The sequence below is a fragment of the Malaclemys terrapin genome, chromosome 5, assembly GCF_027887155.1.
Source record: "Malaclemys terrapin pileata isolate rMalTer1 chromosome 5, rMalTer1.hap1, whole genome shotgun sequence".
Classification (NCBI taxonomy): Eukaryota; Metazoa; Chordata; order Testudines; family Emydidae; genus Malaclemys; species Malaclemys terrapin.
Genome location: NC_071509.1, coordinates 25,467,782 through 25,488,862, shown reverse-complemented (window position 1 = coordinate 25,488,862; position 21,081 = coordinate 25,467,782). Strand labels below are relative to the sequence as shown.

At 38.9% G+C, this 21,081-nt stretch overlaps 1 protein-coding gene across 3 annotated transcripts in view; it reads left to right on the top strand.

Moving 5' to 3' along the window:
• The window catches only part of WFS1 (wolframin ER transmembrane glycoprotein), a 49,123-nt gene that overhangs the window by 17,668 nt on the left and 10,374 nt on the right, over nucleotides 1-21,081 (top strand). For all 3 annotated transcript variants that reach the window (XM_054029830.1, XM_054029828.1, XM_054029829.1), the window contains exons 3-5: nucleotides 13,665-13,747; nucleotides 19,284-19,428; nucleotides 20,287-20,457. In XM_054029830.1, coding sequence (XP_053885805.1) covers nucleotides 13,665-13,747; nucleotides 19,284-19,428; nucleotides 20,287-20,457 — 399 coding nt within the window. The remainder of the gene's footprint in view (nucleotides 1-13,664; nucleotides 13,748-19,283; nucleotides 19,429-20,286; nucleotides 20,458-21,081) is intronic.

Below are 21,081 nucleotides of genomic sequence, written 5' to 3'. Positions count from 1 at the left end.
TAAAATGCAACATGCATTAAAGAAAAACAATGGTAGTATGTGTTAATATGTCTGTGTAATATATTTTCTGCTGTTCTGCTTAAATTGATGTATGTGACTAGAGTCAACTTAGTTACTATGACTGACTAAGACTTCTATCTTGCCCTACAATGGGAATGGGCGAATCTGGAATTCCGCTGCCATTGACTTGCGCTGTGATATTGGACAGGAGACTGTATAACCTATAATCATAGGTATTTCTGCCCTTTTTAGTTTTGGTGAACCTTGGAAATCTTTTACATCTTAGACTCTTGCATCAGAAAAGCTTGCCCCTTCCAGATGTATATGCGCTTTTTCGAAAATTTATATAGTTTAATCTTCCAAGCGCTGTAATACTTCGGTCTAATTTTGGTTGTTGGGTAGAGTGTGAAAGTGTTCAGTGGTCTGTGCTATATAGGAAATCACTCTAGATGATTTGGTCGTCCTGTCTGGCCTTAAACTCGGACTCTGTTAATGCTGAAGAGGATTATCTTGCTGTCTCCCAAAAATGGTGTTCATACTCAGTGCTTAATCAAAGTTTTCTCTCCATATTTTTTACTTCGATGTTATGCAGTAAAAACATCACAAGCTCAATCTGACTAGGAGACACATAGCAGACTTCTGGCTTCTGTAAATTAGCAAATAAATGAACAAATATGGGGTGGGGGAGGATGTACTGCATCATAATTAGGCTTGGAAGGATTAGATTTTTATTTGTAAATGTTGGTAAATGTCAGTTTCACCCAACACCCACAAACCCATGAAAAAATATTTCTATTGACCGATGGGCAAAATAATGCTGCTTGAGAATGTATTAGTTTGATTTAAGGTTATTTACTCTGCGTGTTTTGACAAATGATGTTGACAATTTGTGTTTTAATGGCTATAAAGCTTGAACTTTTTGTATCTGTCTCTACTGTCATTAAATAATTATTGTCTTTGCCCCATAATTTCCTGCGATTGTGAAAATTTAAATAAACTTCTGAAAAAAATGCTTAAAAATAAACATAGATAATATCTACCAAAATTATAACATCAGATTCTGCCAAGCCTAATCGAATTCTGCCAAGCCTAATCATAATGTGCTTTTCATTTTCGCAAATGTAGTTTAATTATCCTTAGTATTTACTTGTAAATGCAGTGTAGTATTGTTTTTAATACCTAAGAGTTTACTACTGCATTCTCTATTAAATTTTGCAGATAAGTGGAATGGGATGGCTGGGGGATAGATGCTGTAAAAATAAGTGCCTGCTTCTACTGAAAGTTAAGGATAACTTTCACAGAATTTATTGTAACATATTTGAGTGCCACTCTGCATTAAAGTCTTATTAAGACAAGTTATAGTTAATGGATATAGTATTTAACAAATCTATTTTTACAGTTATATTGTAAATGTAATTTATGGCTCTGTTTTCACCCAAAGATCTTGTATTATTTTTTTCAAACAAATACCATATGTGAAGTACCGTATAAAATTCTAAAAACCAAATAAGGATAATGGTCTGGTAGTTTTGCTCTACTTATTCTATTCTATAAAAAACTATATTTACATTTAGCTTGTATTTTGAAAGTCTTCTATGAGAATTTATATAAACGTGTTGACCATTTGACAAAAATTGGTCTAATAGCCATATCTCAATAGTAGCTTAAAATCCGATTTCAGTTAGTTTGTTGAAATTTGTAAGAGTTAAAAAAAAATTGTACACAATTCCTGATATTGTGAAATATACCACCTCTTATAGGTTTCATTATGGGGGTCTTTCAGTAGCCGTTCACAAAGCATTTCTGATTAAATAACTCTGAATCCTCCTCCTGAAGCATATTTGATGTGACAGCTTTAACCTTTAAAAGAAACACTTAAATGCCTACAGTAAATACTTCAGCAGCCATCCAGGGATCAAAATATCTTTTAGTAACATGAGGGCATAAAAGCAGCAGAGTGGAAAATATGCATCTGCTCACTCCCATGCACTTCAGAAATCATTTGTATTTGCCTCAACTTCTACACACTTCTTTAGCGCACAAATTATGTGAAAAACTAGTAGCCCGTATTTTGGACCCAGTTCGCTAGACCCTTCAGGGTGTTTGTTTCCCCTTGGTTTGTGCAATATTTGAAGAGAACACTTTGTTTTCTGAGGAAGTCTTTTGATGTTTGTATTCAGTTTAGGGGAGTTCAGGAAATAAAACTGGCTTCTAAATGGGAGCAAAATATTGTAAGTAAATGTTTACTTAGTATAATGTGGATATACCATATGACAAATTACTGTGACAGATGCTGTCCTTCTATAGACCAAAAGGGTAAAGATGACCTGATAGCTTTCTGTAGCAGCCTGCAGAAAAAATGGTGATCATTCAGTTTAGTGACTGTCGTTTATTGTGTTCCATTGCAATGGCGAGCTAAGAAAAGCAAAAAGGTGCTTCACAAAAAATTTTGTGCCTGAGATAACTTTATTGCACTTTATAGTTAATTTATTATAGCAACTGTTATGCATTGAAAATCAAGTCTGACAATAACATTAAATTTCAAAAGGAATTCTCTAGCTAAGGTATTTATATGGCCCCCATCCCAATAGCATCTGAACACCACATAATCCTTAATATATTTATCTCAGAAGAGAGAAGTGGCTGGGGAGCTGAGGCACAGAGAAATTAAGTGATTTGTTCAAGGTCACGCAGAGGGAGTCCATGGCAGAGCTGGGAATTGCACCTGAAACTCTCAAATCGAACCAGGATCTCTCACTTTCCAGGCTAGTGCCCTAACTACTGAAAACTGTCCTTTCTCTCTGCTTTATCTTATAGGCAGGTTACGAGTAACACCTGCCCAGTTGTGTCCTCTCTTGCATCCTGTCACATGAATGATCATCACTCAGGCCAATGCTGTTACGTAGAGCAGTAACTGATGGATGTCTCTACTGATACCAAACAGCCAGAAGAATCTGTGTTATTTATCAGAAAAGATGCATGAAATTTTATGCATGGAGCATTCATTTTTTTCTGGATAATTTTTATATTCAAGATGGAGTGGAATTTAGCATTTTAAAAAAATTCAATGTTTTTAGTGAGGCTGGAAACTAAAAGCTTTTACTGACAGCATTTCCATTGTAACACTTTAGTGTGGGAGTAATACACATCGAGAGGTTTTCTAATGAAATGCGTGTTAAGGAACAAGGATGATAGATTACAAACTGTCACTTAACCTTTTTAAGTTTGGCATAGTTGCTCTTGTGTGGTGTTTGTCCTCCCAATGTTTGAAAAGTTGTTGTTTGCATCATCCATCCTAGTTCTCAAATGTTTCTTGATGCTTTTAACTTCAATGGTTGACCTAAATTGGCAACCACCCAATTTGAATCTTTTTACACTTTATCCCTTCATTCAATCTTTTGTGTCAGGCCTGCCAGTAGACAAAGGGAAAATATTGTTTCTGCTTTCAAATCTCAATAAGGCTAATGTTCTGCTGGTCTTTCTTGCTAGTATTTTAAGCCTTGCTCAGTTAGTCTCTCCAGAACATGCCAGATGTAGGCTTTTCATCTCTGTTCTACCACTACAGAACACAGTCTAAAGATGTAATCTTAATTGTTTATTATGCCCACCATCGTTTCCATCTATTGATGTTTATAGAACATATGTGGAAATGAGATATATTGCGATATTTTTGTATGAAGTGAGGTTCAGAGTGGCCTATTGGGTTAGAACAGGATGCTGAAAATCAGATCAGAACTGTAGTTCTGTCTTTGTGTCTGGCCCATTGTATGGCTTTTGGCAAATCGCTTCCTGTGCCTCATTTTGTGTCATGTTTAAAAACAAAAACAAAAAAATCACCTAACTTCATTAAGTGTGTTGAGATAATCTGAACAGTGTTCAGACTTAGTGCTACCAAACCAGGTAGTGGTTTGCCCTTTAAAAAGCTTTCCAATTTTGCTTTAGATAACTAAGTAACCCTGCTACAGTATTTTCACTTTATCCAAGAAGTGTAATGAGGGATAGAAAAAAGTTGGGGGTGGGGACCAGGACCAGTATGGCTGCAAATTAAGATTATGAAGTGGGCTCGTAGCCCACAAAAGCTTATGCTCAAATAAATTTGTTAGTCTCTAAGGTGCCACAAGTACTCCTGTTCTTTTTGCGAATACAGACTAACATGGCTGCTACTCTGAAACCTGATTAAACTAAAGCTGTCTTTATTTAAAAAATAAAAATCAGAGAGGCGTAATCTTTACCCACGTTTTATGACTGAGATAGGTAGAGTGAGGTAAATGCCAGTTTCTTTAAACATTATGCGGTTTGTTTTCAGTAATTTCTTTGTTTGTAAGTTGAGCTCATGAGTGAAGTGCAGTGGCTGAGCATTGCCATCTGGAAAGTCATCCACTTTAGAGTTCAGCTCTCTAGGTTCTAGCTAAAATAAAGAATACTTAGTAGTTAATTTAAGTGGGATAATATTTACTTGTTTTATACTAATATATGAATCGTGATCTGAAAAGATAAAGAACTGGATGATGATAGTGATTGATAATTATGACATACTATAAAATATTAGAATTGTACCAAGTAGAGGTTGGTAGACAAAACTGTGACATGGTGGAGGAGAGTACTTATTTCATGGTGTGCTCGTGTTAAAATATAGTCAATTAAATTAAACAATTGACTTCCTGCCACATCTTAATTGGAAAGAGTACCAGTGAGATTTAGAGGTTCTGAAATGCTGTTTGGTGTGATTTTTATTTAGCTAATTTGAAATTTTGTGTGTTGTCCTCATACCTCCCCCTTCTTTGAAAATAATTGACATGATACAGTGCCTCATTTAGATGGCATGCTTGCTGAACCCCTCCATTTTTGCCACCCATGTTAGACAGAGGCTGAAGTCAGTTTCTTTGAATAGATACCAGCATGTCTCTCTAAATCACTTCCTATGATTATGAAACAGTTACTAACCCTATCTTCTCATTCTGCTTATGCCTTAAATATGAAGCTTACCTAGTGTAGTAAAGTGCCTGCTGACCTTGCAAGATTGTGTGGTGCAGGTGAGGTTTTGGAATAAGCTTTGGAACTTGCAGCTCCCATGTGGCTATGGTAGAGCTGGTTGGGAATCTTCTGACAAAACAGTTTTTTGGCAGAAGTAAAACTTTTAGCCGGGAGCATATCATGGAGTATTGGTATCTGCTACAGACCACCAAATTATGCCAAGGAATAGTATGACAGTCTCCTTATGCACCTATGTATAACGTATGGGGGGGAAATGCTGTGCAGTCATGGGGGATTTCAATGAGTGACATTTGCTGGAGATCTGTTGCTGCCAATACTAAAAAAATCCTTGGAATTTCTAAATTCTATAGATGGCAGTTTCCTAACTCAAAAAATGTTGCAGCCAACCAAGGTGACTTCTTTCTGTTAGGACAAGGTCTAATAAAGAGGCATGATCACAGAACTAAAAATTAATGTTGGATTTGGATTCACTTACTCAGCGAACGGGTCTAACAAATTTATTACGGCAAAACACTCAGCAAGTGGACAATGCAATGGACAATACAGCTTCAACCTCTCTTTGTTACACGAACCTCTCTGTTACACAAACTTATAAATAAGTCTTTTGTTATTTTTTCTTATACATATGTATTAGTGTCTCATTTCCATGTTAACTTTTCTCCCCTGTCGGTACTGATTTAATGTTAGTTCAAACTGGTATTACCTAATTTTTAGTTTATCTTTTCTTTTTCTCACAACCATGATTACTCTACAATTTCTTATATATCACAGTTGTTCTTATGCGTATGCTCTTTAATGTTATCAAAAGAGACTCTTAAAATTCTCATCAGACTTCTGTTAGGCCTAAATATGCCTTCCGTCCCAACACTTCCCACTATGAAGCCATAGAATCCTTCCTGGTGCTTAGCTGTACCACAGAGTCCAGGTCAGCACCAGCTTCAGCTGATACATTGTGGATTTCATGCTGGGGAACTGGAAAAATTACCTTATCCACTATTCCGGTAACCTTTCTTGGAACTAAGCAGAACAGTGGCCAGTCATAACGTGTTTGTGTCCCATATTAGAAGTATCCGACCCATGAGGTTAACCAATATTTGGCTTCTCCAGCCTTTGCTGGACCTTGTTCCCCATTGCCTCAGCCATATTATGCAATTTCAAGTTTCTTCATCCTAGGTGAACCCATGTGCTGGAATGCACTCTGCAGTACATCACGACGTAACCAGATGTACCACCCCTCTTGGAACAACATGTGGAATCTGGGGCTTTCCCAACACCTCTAGCCCATCCTTAACAGTATCTGAGGATGAGGGACATATTCCTTTAACCATGATAAGTTCCAGTATAGCTATGATCTGAACACCATACACTCTTAATACCTCACTTGGTGCTGCTAGTACCATAGGAATCCATGTTTTGTCTAGCTTGCATCTTTTCTCAGCATAATAGACCCTTGAGTGGCGCCTAATCTGGCACCAATCTACTCCTTTTATTTTTGTCCATTATTCCAACATCTTATTTGTTATGAACCCAGGCATTTCCCCATCTTGAATTTCCTTTAGTCCTACCTATAGTTCCTGTATTAAGAAACTGCCATGCCACAAACAGGTCATTGCCTTTGATATATTAGGATGGTTGGTGGTGGTTGTTTTTTTTTATTTTTTTATTTTTTCTATTTCATTGCTAGCTGTTTCCACTTTCCTAATCAGATGTCCTGTTATACTAGTTTCCTGAACATCCTTTAAATCCTTCCCTATATACTCACTGTTTTGTTTAACTGTACTGGTTACAGGTTTTGTAATTTGAACTTTCATTTTCTGATTTTCTTCCCACAATGCTGTAGTACTCCTGTGATTCCCTGCTGACATTCCCAATGCCCCACCTCCTAGTACTGTACCTATATCTCTTCTATCTCTCTTCCCCTGAGTAAGACCGAGCTGCTGTGGTAATGTTAAAATTGGTTAAATTCAATACTACAGGTATCATTTGGTACTGTACATTATTATACATAATCTAATGTTCACGATTTATTACTAGTCCATTGTCAAGTTCTGTTTCTGGCCATGGGTAATCATCTTGCTTCAATTCTGGAGCAGGAGGTATTTTTACTCCAGTATGTTCAGGAGTGGTAGTGGTACTCGGTCAGTCTTTAATCTCATTCAGAGAGGTGGTCAAAGTCTCAGACTACGTTCTGACATGATAGGGAGGCTCATAGGTAGTTTGGTGATCTGGTAAAGTTACTGTAATACTTCCTGTATGTTAACTGCACTCTATGAATGCTTAGGTTAGCCATTACCATTCCATTTAAAAATTCCATTCCAAGTCCCTGCTCCTGAGAGTTGCTTGTGCTGCAGGATCCTCCACCTACCTTGGCCACAGTCCAGTCTGTACCAGAACACTGTGGATTTTCCTGCATGTTTACTTGGGAACCATAAGGCTAAGGTGGCATTCTCCCCCTTGTGCACTGTCACCACCTTGTTCCTCTGCTGTATCCTAAATTCCATGGATCCTGATGTAATAGGCATTATGCCTCCCATGGTGATCAACACGTCAAAGAGAAAATAAATATTCTCGCTTCCCTCTTTTAAAATTAGTAGATTGACTTCTGTCTTGTATGATTTCATCTGCATAGCATGCAACCACCCCTTTTTATCCTTCACCTGAATGAGATACACTGATGAACTATCCTTGTCCATTATGTAGCAAGGATCCTTCCAACTGGCTTTTGGAAAGGGTTTTGTATCTGAGACGTACTGCACAAGTATGTGATCTACAACTTCATACTCCTTTCCAGAGATGTGGCCATAAATCTTTTCAGTTTTCACTGGGCTTCCCCTAAATTAAGCAGCTCACATTTTATTTTTATATTTCAGCTTTGAAGACGTTTTTCACAGGTGAAAACCTTTTTTTATTTTGGATGCCTGGGCTCTCTTAACTGCTGTATTCCATTTTGCTGCTGCTTTGATTTCTTTTCAGAGTCTTTACCAAGTTAGATATCAGTAAGTTGTGACACTTATAACTGTTCTTTTTCTAGCCCTGTTTGCTGCTGCTGTTCATTTTTTTCTATTGAACTTACCCCTCTTTCCCCCTCCCCTCCCCAGTTCTCAGAGCCAACTCCTTTCTATAAAATTCTTTCCCAGTCTTCTCTAGTCTTCAGATCACAAAATTCAACCTACTTTCTAGTGTTCATAAGCTGCTTTAACAATTCCTCTATGCCCCTGGTTCTGGGACAAGGTCCTATTTCTTTAATTATGTCTAATAGCTCCTCTGATGAAAATTTTTAACCTTCATCTCTGTACATGTACCACCCCAATTGTTTGGACTGTGGATGTGAATTGTAAGTGTCATAGGGACAGCTTTAGAGTCCAGATTACTTAAGGAAGGAAAAAAGTGGAATATAAGGAGGTGGTTGTGCCCTAGACAATACAGCACTGTCCACATTAATGATTTCTCCTTCCAAAAGTCTCACTGATTTAAGAGCGCCTGTCAGTTCTGTATTCTTCAATGGCACTGTTTCCAGCAGTGCTTACAGAACCCCGTTCTGCTCCTTGAGAGACTCAGGTTCCAGAGCTTTCTCAATCAAAGCCTCAACTTGTACACTGTAGCACCCCGTAGCTCAGTGGCCTTGTCTCTCAGTTCTTGTCTCTCACCCTTCTGCATTTCTTTAACTTACGCTTTATTTCTTTCTGCATTCTAGTGTCAGTGCTTCATTTTGCTTCACAAAAGCTCCGGCTGTCATTACCCAACCCTGAACAAACAACCGTTTGGTTGCCAGAAAAGTTGCTTTCAAGCATGTCAGCCACCACTTCAAACAGATTCTGCCTTTTGAGACTGTCCACCTCCTTAAGTGGACCCTTACCATGTCTGGCCAGATATTCATTTACATATCTCCCCAGTGATTCCATTGTCACTTAAACCCCATCAATACCTTAGGTCGTGGTCCCTTGGATGCTGGCTGTTAGCCCAATTTGCAAACTGCCTGGTTCATTGTGATGTTGGATTGAGATTCCCTTATTCAGCAGATGGGTTTAACAAATCTTTATTAAGGCAAACCTTTCAGCAAGTGGTAATCAGTTACTTACAAGTGGAAAGCTCATCAGGACGATCTCCTCAGTCACCTCCAGGACTGGACAATACAGCTTCAATCTCCCTTTGTTACTCAAAATTTATAACTTTTTTTATCTTTTCTTATATATCTGTATTAGTGTCTCATTTCCATGTTAACATTACTTCCCTGTCAGTACAGGTCTAGCATTATTTCAAACCCATCTTTTCTAGCTTTCTAATGACTTTATCTATTTTTAATTCACAGACGTGATTACTCTGCAATTTCTTACATGTGCAGTTTTACCTATGTTTACTCTGGTAAATGTTATCAGAACAGTTTTAAAATTCACAGCAGGCTTCTATAAGCCAAAATATGTCTTTGCTCTCAACAGTAGTTTAGGTACAAGTGATCATGACTTGATCACATTTATAATAAGCAAGCAGAATAAAGTCCAGAGCAGTAATACATATACTTGGTGCTTGAATAGGGCCAATTGTACAACGCTAAAAACAATTGAGAGCCAGATCATCTAGGAGGAATAACGTAATCAGAAAAATGTGAATGATAATTGGGAATCATTTAAGAACCTTACTAGATACCCAAAAAGCTACAATCCCTCAGTTGAGGAAGGAGGGCCATGTTGGTTAAAAAATTGGCCTGGTTTAGAGGCAAAGTGAAGGCAGCTATTGAAAAATATATAACAAAGGAGAAGTTAATAGTAATGAGTATATATCAGGAGTTAAGAATTGTAGGAAATTGGTAAGGGAAGCCAAGAGACATTAAGAGAAATTTGTGGCCAGCAGAGTTAAGGACAATAAAGAGGAGTTTTTAAAATATGTTAGGAACAAAAAGAATCCAGCAATGGTATTGGTCTATTACTAGATGAAAATGGTGGTAGAATTTTTGATGATAATACTGAAAAGACAGAAGTGTTCAATAAACATTTCTGTTCTGTATTTTAAGGGGGGGAAAAGATTAGGTAGTCTAATCATATGGTGATAATACTTTCTATTCCACTAGTATCTCTGCAGGATGTTAAACAGCAGCTACTGAAGTTAGACATTTTAAAATCAGCAGGTCCACTGCATCAGGAGTTTTAAAAGAGGTGGTGGAGGAGCTTGCTCGTCCATTAATGTTGATTTTCAATAAGTTGTGGAGAACTGAGGAATTTCCAGAAGACTGGAAGAAAGCCAATGTTGTACCAATTTTTAAAAAGGGTAAATGGGCTGACCTGGGGAATTATAGGCCTGTCAGTCTAACACTGATCCCTGGCAAGCTAATGGAGCGGCTGATTTTAGGACTCAATTAATAAAGAATTAAAGGAAGAGTAACTAATGCAAATTATGCAAAATAGATCCTGCCAAACTAACTTGATTTTTTTTTTAAATAAGATTATGGGTTTGGTTGATATAGCTAATAGTGTTACCATGATATATACTTATCCTTCTCCAAAGATTTGACTTGGTATCACACGACATTTTGCTTAAAAAAACAAGAATGATATAAAAATAATATGGTAAACATTAAATGGATTAAAATTTTGGCTAGCAGATCTCAAAATGTAATTGTAAATGGGGACTCATCATCGAGTGGGTGTATTTCCAGTGAAGTCCTGCTGGAATCAGTTCTTGACCCTACACTATTTCAGTTTTATCAATGACTTGGAAGAAATTATAAAATAATCACTGATAAAATTTGCAGATGACACAAAAACTGGGAGAGTGGTAAATAATAGAGAATAGTTCACTGATTCAGAGCGATCTGGATCATTTGGTAAACTGGGCGCAAGTGAACAATATGCGTTTTAATGCAGCTAAATGTAAATGTATCCATCTAGGAACAAAGAATGTAGGCCACAGTTACAGAATGGGGGACTCTATCCTGGGAAGCAGGGACTCTGAAAGAGATTTGGAAGTCATGGCGAATAATCAGCTGACCATGAGCTTCCCAGAATGATTCTGGCCAGAAAAGCTAATGCAGTCTTGGGATGCATAAATGGGAATCTTGAGTAGAAGTAGAGGTTATTTTGAAACTGGTGCGACTGCTGCTGGAATACTGTGTCCAGTTCTGGTGCACACAATTCAAGAACGATGTTGATAAATTGAAGAGGAGTCAGAGAAGATCCACAAGGACTATTAAAGGATTTGAAAATTTGTTTTAGGCTTGGTCTACACTGCTGCTTAAATCGATGTAAGCTACGTCGCTTGGAGGTGAAAAAATCACCCCCATAAGCGACCTAGCTTACGTTGACCTAACGTGGTTTCTACACCATGCTATGTTGGTGGGAGACGCTTTCCCGCCAACTTACCTTCTGCCTCTTGGGGAGGTGGACTACTGAAGTCAATGGGAGAGCGCTATCTTCACCAGACCTGCTAAATCAACACTGCTGCATCGATCGATCAAGAGGTGACTTGATTACAATCTATAAGTATCTACATGGGGAACAAATATTTGATAATGGGCTCTTCAATCTAGCAAAAAAAGGTATAACACAATCCAGTGGTTGCTAGTTGGAGCTCAACAGATTCGGACTGGAAATAAGATGTAAATTTTTAACAGTGAGGGTAATTAACCATTGGAACAGTTTATGAAGAGTTTTGGTGGATTCTTCATCACTGACGATTTTAAATTCAAGATGGAATGTTTTTTCTAAAAGATATGCTCTCAGAATTATTTTGGGGAAGCTCTGTGTCCTGTGAGCACAATGATCCCTTCTGGCCTTGGAATCTGTGAACGAATTTCTACAAAACTTTCAACAGGAAGGCTGTGTGGGTCAGGTGGAGAGAGAGCCCCCAGAATAGCCAATAGCCTAGTGGTTAGGGCACTCACCTGGATTATGGGAGACAACCCAGGTTCAAGTCCCTGATACAAGTTAGGCAAAGCAAGGACTTGAACCTTGATGTCCCACATCCCAGGTGAGTACCCTAACCACTGGGCTATTGGCTGTTCTGGGGGTGGGCAGGTCTTTCATTTGTCATGACCAGGGCCGGCTCTGGCTTTTTTGCTGCCCCAGGCAAAAAAGCCTCCAGCCGCCCCCCAGCGCGGCAGGGGAGGGCAGCCAGAGCGCCGGGGGGAGGGTGGCGAGCCCCGGTCGGGGCTCCGCTCTCCCCGGCGGCCAGAGCGCCGGGGGGAGGGCGGCGAGCCCCGGTCGGGGCTCCGCTCTCCCCGGCGGCCAGAGCGCCGGGGGGAGGGCGGCGAGCCCCGGCCGTGGCCCCGCTCTCCCCGGCGGCCAGAGCGCCGGGGGGAGGGCGGCGAGCCCCGGCCGTGGCCCCGCTCTCCCCGGCGGCCAGAGCGCCGGGGGGAGGGCGGCGAGCCCCGGCCGTGGCCCCGCTCTCCCCAGCGGCCGGAGCACCGCGCCACCCCCCTTCAGGTGCTGCCCCAAGCACAAGTTTGGTGGGTTGGTGCCTGGAGCCGGCCCTGGTCATGACAAATGTTGAAAGGTCTGTTTCATCCCAATGAGTAACTAGAAATTTTTTTGGAAACTCTTTCCATCCAGTTCTAGGCTACAGTTCTGGGCTGGCTAGTAAAGGTGCTTTACTTCCTGGAAAAATTACCACTAATTCACAACTCCTTTTCCCCTCCCCACCCTAATCTCTCTCACTCATATGAATATTGAGCGTCTAATTTTGATGCTTGATATTTGAAATCAAATTAGCGAGAATTTTTAAGATGCATCCTCACAGAGCTTTCGCAGTTCTGCCAAGCTTCAACTTTTCCAAGAAAGTAGAAGGCAGTAAATCAGGTCATGTGATTCCTAATAAACACAAAATGAGTTACAATCATGCAAAAATCTGATTACCTTGTTTTTGGCGGGATACGTGGACAGCATTGTTGTTTTTCTTTTTAGGAATGAAAGCTAAAAATCACTTTGATCTGGTAAACGTGGAAAAGAATGGGGAGGCAAACAGAAATGTGGGACAGTATACAAAACAATGAGTTATTTAAAAAGAAAAAGACATTGATACTGGTGTTTCATTTACTCCAAGGATTAAAAAACTGATCTTTCAAATGCACTGATTGTGTTTTTGAAGAATAGCTTCTCATTCCTCAGATTCAAAACACTCTGAAAGGCCCTGTTTCTGCCCAAAAAGAACAAATTCCCTAAGGACTCAGGAACTCTTCTGGATTTTTTTTGTTCTGTTTTTTTCTTATTGGTTTTGAACAGTGACAAGATTATTACTAATACAGACAAGCCATAGTATTGTTAAATACAAATGCAGATACTTACCACATATAATGAAAACTTTTCTAATTGACAATTTTATCCTATATAAGTAGTTGGGATAGTGTTAACAATATGTGTTACTATTTGTAAGGGATGCCAAATAAAACTTAAGTTTTCTGAGACACATCTTGGTTAACATAATTGAATTTCATATTATCTTAAAGGATTTTTTAAATAGAAATGTTGCATCTTTAGTAACATTCCAGTGAAAATTATTAAGGTTTGAATAATTACAGCTATAAATGTAATAACTTGCTAGAACTGCATTGCTGTTCCTATAAAACATCATGCTCTACATTTAGATGTGCTCCTTGAATTCTCCAGCCAAATGCACTGAGGACTGAAGAAAATCACTGAGTATTGCTAATAAATCAGTTTTGTTCTTGGGTTGCTTTGTAGAAGCCATGAAAGAAGAACCTGAAGTACTCTTTGAGGATCTGTTTGAAAAGGCCAAAGCTGGAGAACCAAAAGCCCAGACGGAGGTAATTTTATACGTTTTGTCACTACTTTTTTTATACTCTTTAGAGGCCATTTATTGACTATAGATAAATAAAATAAAACGTTTGTTAGCTGTATCCGAAATCATATCTGCAGAGAGCACTGCAAACAGCTTTGAACATCTCTGAACACTGGCAAAACTTCATCCAGCATTGTTGTGGTTTAAATTCAGAAAACGTTACTACACACTTCCAACTCTTGTGGAATTCTCTTCCAAAAATGGGTCACTTGAACCACATCCTTTGTTAGAATTTTAAATTGTTCAAAGTGAGATGATGCCAAATAGCTTCTTGGCCTGGAGAAATTTATATATTTATTTATATAGTCACAGCGCTTAAGAGCCGTAGTGCTGAATGAGGTTTGCATTTTGTTCCAATGGTGGTAAATTAAAATCAAAACAGTATCCAATAGTCACTATATGGACACTTCCCTCTTATCTCATTGTATTAGACACTGGACAAAAAACAAAATGACACTCCCTGCCCCAAGATGCTTACAATCTGTAATTAACTTTCACATCTACCCCAAAGGCTGATACTGGACTGGAACCTGGGAAATCTGATATAAATTAAAAATAAAATATTTATCAGCCTTTGGGGTAGATGTGAAAGTTAGTTATAGATTGTAAGCATCTTGGGGCAGGGAGTGTCATTTTGTTTTTTGTCCAGTGTCTAATACAATGAGATAAGAGGGAAGTGTCCATATAGTGACTATTGGATACTGTTTTGATTTTAATTTACCACCATTGGAACAAAATGCAAACCTCATTCAGCACTACGGCTCTTGGGCGCTGTGACTATATAAATAATGAATAATACTAGAGGAATGCTATAAACACAGTAATTCTGAGTTGTTTCAAGGTTTGCAAATGACTCAACAGCACCAACCTTGAGCCATTTGAAAATGTACAAAGTATGTTTCCTGGTGGATTAGTAAGGGCATTCATATATACAGGGTTGAGCTCTTTCTGTAACTTTCCTCATCTATGCTGAATAAATGCATTTTTAAAAACCCTTTAGGTACTGAAACTAGCTACCATTTGGCTGTTCAATTGCCTATGAGAATTGAGTCTATCTTAGTTCTGTCCCTGAAGGTATTTGTTAGCAGTTTTACAGTTTTTCTATACTAAAAAATTGCATCGATTTCATTAGATCAGTTTAAAATTCTAAATAAACCGATACAAACACCTAATGGAGTTGCACTTAAACTAGTTTAATCCTCACTTTAAATCACTTCTGCTAAACTTGTTAAATTAGTGACTTAAATTAAATCAGTAGAAACATGTATATGGTCAAACAGATGTGCTAATTTAGTATAGATAAGGCCTGAACGACACTGAGACTGAACTGTCATCTCACCCTCACAAATGGTCCTTCTAAGCTGAGATGCAATGACATTTAAAAAAAAATTGGAGGTGGGGGTCAGGAGTGAGAATTGAGTGCTACTGCACTGAGAGATATCCCAACAGAATAGTAAAATAATAATAATTATCTCTAGAACTAGTGCAAACATCCTGCACACTCTCACCCATATACTTCAGACCTCGTATTTGAGGGCAGCTTCAAAAAGGGATCAGTCTGAAGAGTTCCTAGCCTCTGAGACAGCCAACACCTTTGTGGGTAATGGTATTTTGAACTTGGAGGATCCTTGCCACCAGAACCCTCAGTTTGGTTCCAATTCCAGCAAAGAACAAAAACCTGTAATTTCTAGTTGCTTAAGAAATATGTAAGCCAAAATAGTAGGCGAGTAAAGCTTGTGGAGACACAGAGAAAACTAACGTGTTGATGATTTGTCCATTCTGGCTGACAGCAAAGAGGAATTGGTAAATATGGTATCAGAATGGACATCTGTTTGAAGATCATGATTTGAAGGTGAACCCAAAGAAAACTGAAGTTATGCATGTAGGCAGATAGAAGAAGAGAAGCAGTTGACTGAACTTTCAGGAGAGAAGCTGAATCAGAAGAATTTGTGTACTTGAGAACTACACAGTGCCATCCCGAAGAGGTCTTGAAAACTGAAAAGAACCCACTGTGCCTGGGTGACTGTGAAAAAGGTGGTAGGAGTATTGTGGAACCAGCAATTAAGGAACAAACTGAAGGCAAAATTGTATCTTGTGTGTGTTTATCCCTGCCTGCTGTATGGTTTGGAAACAGTAGGTCTTATGGAGATGGGGGAGCGGGGGGGAGAAGACACTGGTAGTAGAAAATAATATACTGAGGAGAATGACAGGCAAGCAAAGCGTAGACACAGTGTACATGGAAGAAATTCGGGGAAGATGAACTTGGGACTCCTAGCAATAGTCTGGACATATGATAAGAATGGGAGAAGAACAACCATTAAAGAAAGCATGGGAGGAAGAGGACAGCAAGAAAGGATATATTAGACTGAGGATACAATAAGCGACTTTAAGGGAAATTTGAAGAGAAAAGACTGGAACTCCAAGACAGAACACAGGGGTTTGGAAGGAGTGACCCAGAGTCGTGGGCACGGATGACCCTGTGTAAATGGGAACAGGAATCATGAAGTGTAAGAAATATATAAACAGAACCCCTGTGTTACTGCTGGAAAATCCTTCTCTGTTTTCTTCTATAAAATCAAAACCTGTTTAAATAACAGCAAGCCACAGTCCCCGTTAATGAGATTCTGGACTAATAAACTGGCTATCATCCTAGGAGTTTATTAACCTAGAATATGGGCTTTGCATTCTTGTCAGGAAGATGTTACCGTTGCACTGCAGCTTTAAACATTTTTAAATGAAAGTTGAGCAATAACCAGCAAAATGGGCTGTCAAAATGCAGAGACGATAATTGGTTTTAAAAAAAACAAAACCTGAAATCTCTCTACCTTTCCTGGTTCTCTCCACCCTTATTCCCCCTCCTCTGATGCCTACATGTCAATAAGGCTCTTGTCTTGAAGATAACAGTATGTTTTCAGGTTTAATTGTGTTAGTCTCAAAATAAACAAAAAAAATAGTTAGGAAGTTGGAGCTCTGTTGTCCAGTGGAGAGGGACAAGAGGAAGGAGGAAAACGAGATTTAAAAAAAAAATCTTGTTTAAAATATTTAAATAGATTCATTCTTGGCAGTTTGATAGCCAAGAGTGTGTCCATTATGTGGGTGGGGCAGGGTGGAGAGTGTGCATCTTCAGCAGAAGTGAGTGAAAAGCTGAGGTGGTGGTATTTGTAGCTTGCTTATGGCCTAAAAAATTGACTAGAAAAATATCACTCAATTCAGGAACTTGGACAAATCACTGTAAGGTTATACTGAAATAACCCTGCACTCTGTGTGTCTCAGACTCTGTTACAGGGATTTGCGTACAGTACTTTTATGGAAAAATACCTGTATAGTAATTATGCAGATGAGACACCCAGAGTCAGAGCTGCATAATGGAGAAGAGGCAGTGATGTCTGTTACTGTACGGGGTCTCTGCACTCTTGACCGGTTGTGACCACTCTATTTCAGTTAGCAGAACACAGCGATATGAGGGAGTGAGCGCTCATGTTAGAGGAGTAACCTGAAGATGTACACGGTTAATTTGATTCTAAGTACCTCTTTCTGCCTCCCAGTTTTAGCTCACGATCTAAACAAAGAGCATCCTCTAGTTAACATTAAAACCACCTGATAAGCTGGAATGAGCAGGAATGGATATTCTATAATCCCCTCGAGTCAAAAGGCTTCTAGCCATTTTAAATTTTGGTAACTTTAAAATGAAAATAGTTGTGCCAAAGTTTTATCACCAATCTCATTTTAAAGCCACTGTTGCACAATACTCATTCAGAAAGGACAGATCACAGCCTAGCATATAGCATCTTTCAGTGCAGTTTCATGGAAAGACTAAATATAGTTGCTCTGGTTTTTCTGGTTTTAAAAAAAAAAACCATTAATTCCAAGAGCTTATGTATCTTTAGAACCAAAATAAGGGTAAAACGTTCTCTTCAGAAGGTAGCTACTTACAGATGCTGCTACTGTACCTTAAACAGAAAGCTCTATCGCAATACCCAAGTATTGGGCTGTGGTTCCTTGTGAAATAGTCATTCTTATGGCTGATTCCATGATTTGTGTGGTAGATATCAGTTTCTGGGACTATGGGATATGTGTAGAGGAGCTGTATTAAGTGCTGCTGTTTTGGGATGGCTATAAATATAAACACACTGTAGGAATAGCTGTTCTTGGGACAGGTTTTATTGACACAATAACTTCTCTATAAATCTTGCTAACGCTGTCTACGGTGATGACAAACTGCCAGTATGGTACTTGTACCTAAGCTACATTCTTGACTTTCTGCCATTTACTCTCTTCTGTCATCTGCTACTGCATCAATGTGCTTTTTCCACTTCATTGAGTTGAAATATGCCATGGTAGTGATTGTACACTATCAGTTTGGTTTACTTGGTCTGAGTTTCTCTTGCCTATTTGCATCTTTTCTGGTAGCTTCAATTTTATGTAGTGTACATTTAATCACAAAGGTCCTCATCCTGCAACTGGATCTGTGTGGATTGGTAGTGTAAGAATCCACCTGTGTCCATCCAACCTGAGAATTGGGGCCCAAGTCAGACCTGCTAATCTGCCAAGAAAGGTCAGGTTTTTTGTAAGGTGATGATGTTTAGCACTGCAGAATCATTCAAAAGATTAATTAGCAATTCAGTTCTACAGCATAGATTCAGTATTTTGGGGTTCATAATGGTATACTCTAGGGGGTTGCATTTATTTTCCTTTCATGTGTAACCATCAACATGATGATCTCCCCCACACTCAACCATCATGATGGAGGGTAGGCCAAATTTGAGTGAGTTGCACTGCAACCCCATGAGCCAGGTCACAACTCCGCTCATACAAAGTTGGTCCAGTCAGGGGGGCGGACCTGCGGTGCAACCCTGGAGGTTCCAATGCCTGGACTGGAGAGCCAAGCCCAGCCAGCCTCACAGAACAGGAGCTGCTACTATGAGGTGAGTGCGGGGCAGGACATGACTGAAACCACCCCAGGGCCTGCACCCCCAAATTATGTACTGGGTCACGACAGGCCGTAAATATTTTCAAATGTGTCCTGACCCCAAAAAGGTTGAGAACAACCATCTCAAGGCCCTCTACAGAGATTACTTCTTCTAAATTCCTGTCCATCACTGATACCTTGCTATGGCACTTCATTTTGCATTTTTAAAGTTGATCTAGCTGTATTGTATAAAAATGAATTAGCTTAGTATCTGCTCCTTCTGTCTAGCATTAGTAGCGTTCAATGTTGCATTTAGCCGTATACTACCTAATGTTAACTCATTTGTTGACTTCGTCAAATGTGCCAGAAATCAATCATTGCTTCTGCTTGTATCTTGTTCTGGAAGTTGATCCCTGATCTCTTGCCAGTTTGCTGAGGACAACTTACAACTGTGTGCCTTAATGTTGATTCAGCCTATTTGACCTCCTCCTTCACAGATACAGCCTTCACTAGCTGAGATAAAGAGAACAGAAGATATTTAAATAGCTATTGAAATAACTAAGGAATTCTGTTTGCTCGCCATTCTTTCCAGGTGGGAAAACACTACCTGAAATTAGCAGAAGAACAGGATGAAGAACTCAACAATTGTAGTGCTGTTGACTGGTTGATTCTTGCTGCTAAGCAGGGTCGAAGGGAAGCTGTCAAACTGTTGCGGAGATGCTTAGCAGACAGAAGAGGTATGGGTTCTTTAGGAGCTTTAACTCTTATATTTTTAGTCTGTACTTTAGCTACAAATAATCATCCATTAAAATATTGGGGAGACAGGTTAAAATATACTTTAAAATCTGGGTATATTTGGAGGAAAATTATTTGAACAGCTGCTGATAGAATGTTGGAGTAGTTAATTAAACGAATAACATATGATTTTGCATATAGAAGTATTAGTGTCAATCATGTACTTGAATTCCTTCATTAGATTCTTATTTCTTACCAAATCTCATTGAAACTCTTCATCCTTGCCTTTAAGGTTAATTTCACACCCCGCCTACATATCTGCTGTTGTTCTCTTCTCCTGTCCCTCTCATTCTCCCTTTATTCTTCTCAATCCTCTCGCCTAATTGGTTCCCTCTACCATATTCTCCCATTTCAAGATTCACGCCTTCCTTCATCCCACTTCCTACGCTTGGAATAGTCTTCCTCATGTCTGCCAAGTATCTGATCTCGAAACCCATTTCTTTACATAATACTTCCTACCTTGTTCTCATCACCAGTGCTCTATCAATGTCATCTTTTACCTGAATTGTTGTCCTTGTGTCTTGTCTTCAGGCAAGATTACAGACCCTTTGTGGCAGGGAACATATCTTATGCAATTCATAAAGTGTACGGTACATTTTAAGATGTGTATTTTTTGTTGGTAAATCCTGAACACAGAACAATGTAGGAAAAATTTAGTTATCTTGAGAAGATGACATGTGAATCAGCTTGTCCAAAAACTTAGAACTAAAGTGGGGAAAAAAAGAACAAATTGTGAGCATGTCTATCACTTCTTCCCGAGATGTGGGATGATAATATCTAATACACTTTCTTTTCTTGAGGCATCACTTCTGAGAATGAGCAAGAAGTGAAGAAATTATCATCTGAGACTGATCTGGAGAGAGCTGTGAGAAAAGCTGCCTTAGTTATGTATTGGAAATTAAATCCAAAGAAGAAGAAGCAGTTAGCAGTTTCTGAACTGCTGGAGAATGTTGGGCAAGTTGACAATGAAGGTAGGCATCCAGTACCCCGGATACGAAACTGATCCTATCTAAAACGAAAATTAAAAGCAGAACACAACTTAAAACCTAAATGACCATATAAAAAAAAAAAAAGTGTGTAACCCATTCATGGAAAAATAGTTGTGATAATGACCTTTATCAGCTGCTCACTCTAACTCATTAAAGCTGATTCATATGCTATCAGGAGTTTTGCTTATGCATGGTGGCTCACTTAAGTACCAATGAGAACCACCAAAGATTAGAAATGACTAACCTTTTAATCAAAACTCAGTGTTTTTGAAAAACACTCTTATTTACTTTGATTTTATCAGTAACAAAGCACTCTGAGTATCTTGCCAGATATTTGAAGTTACTAACTTAAAAATGCATCACAAAGTAAGTATATACTAATGATCTAAACACTATTTCTCTTTTTAATGCGGTAGCTGAAATCAAAATGTACTGTTACGGCCACTTTTTCTCCACTTTTTCAAAAAAGTACATGATGAAATGAGTTCTGTTTTTAGTCTAATCTTTGTGTTGCCACTCAATCTATGCAGTTCTTTCAAGGAATTCAGCAGATTCTCACTCAGTGTCATGTTGTTGCAAACAGGTGGTGGACCCTAAGGATCACAG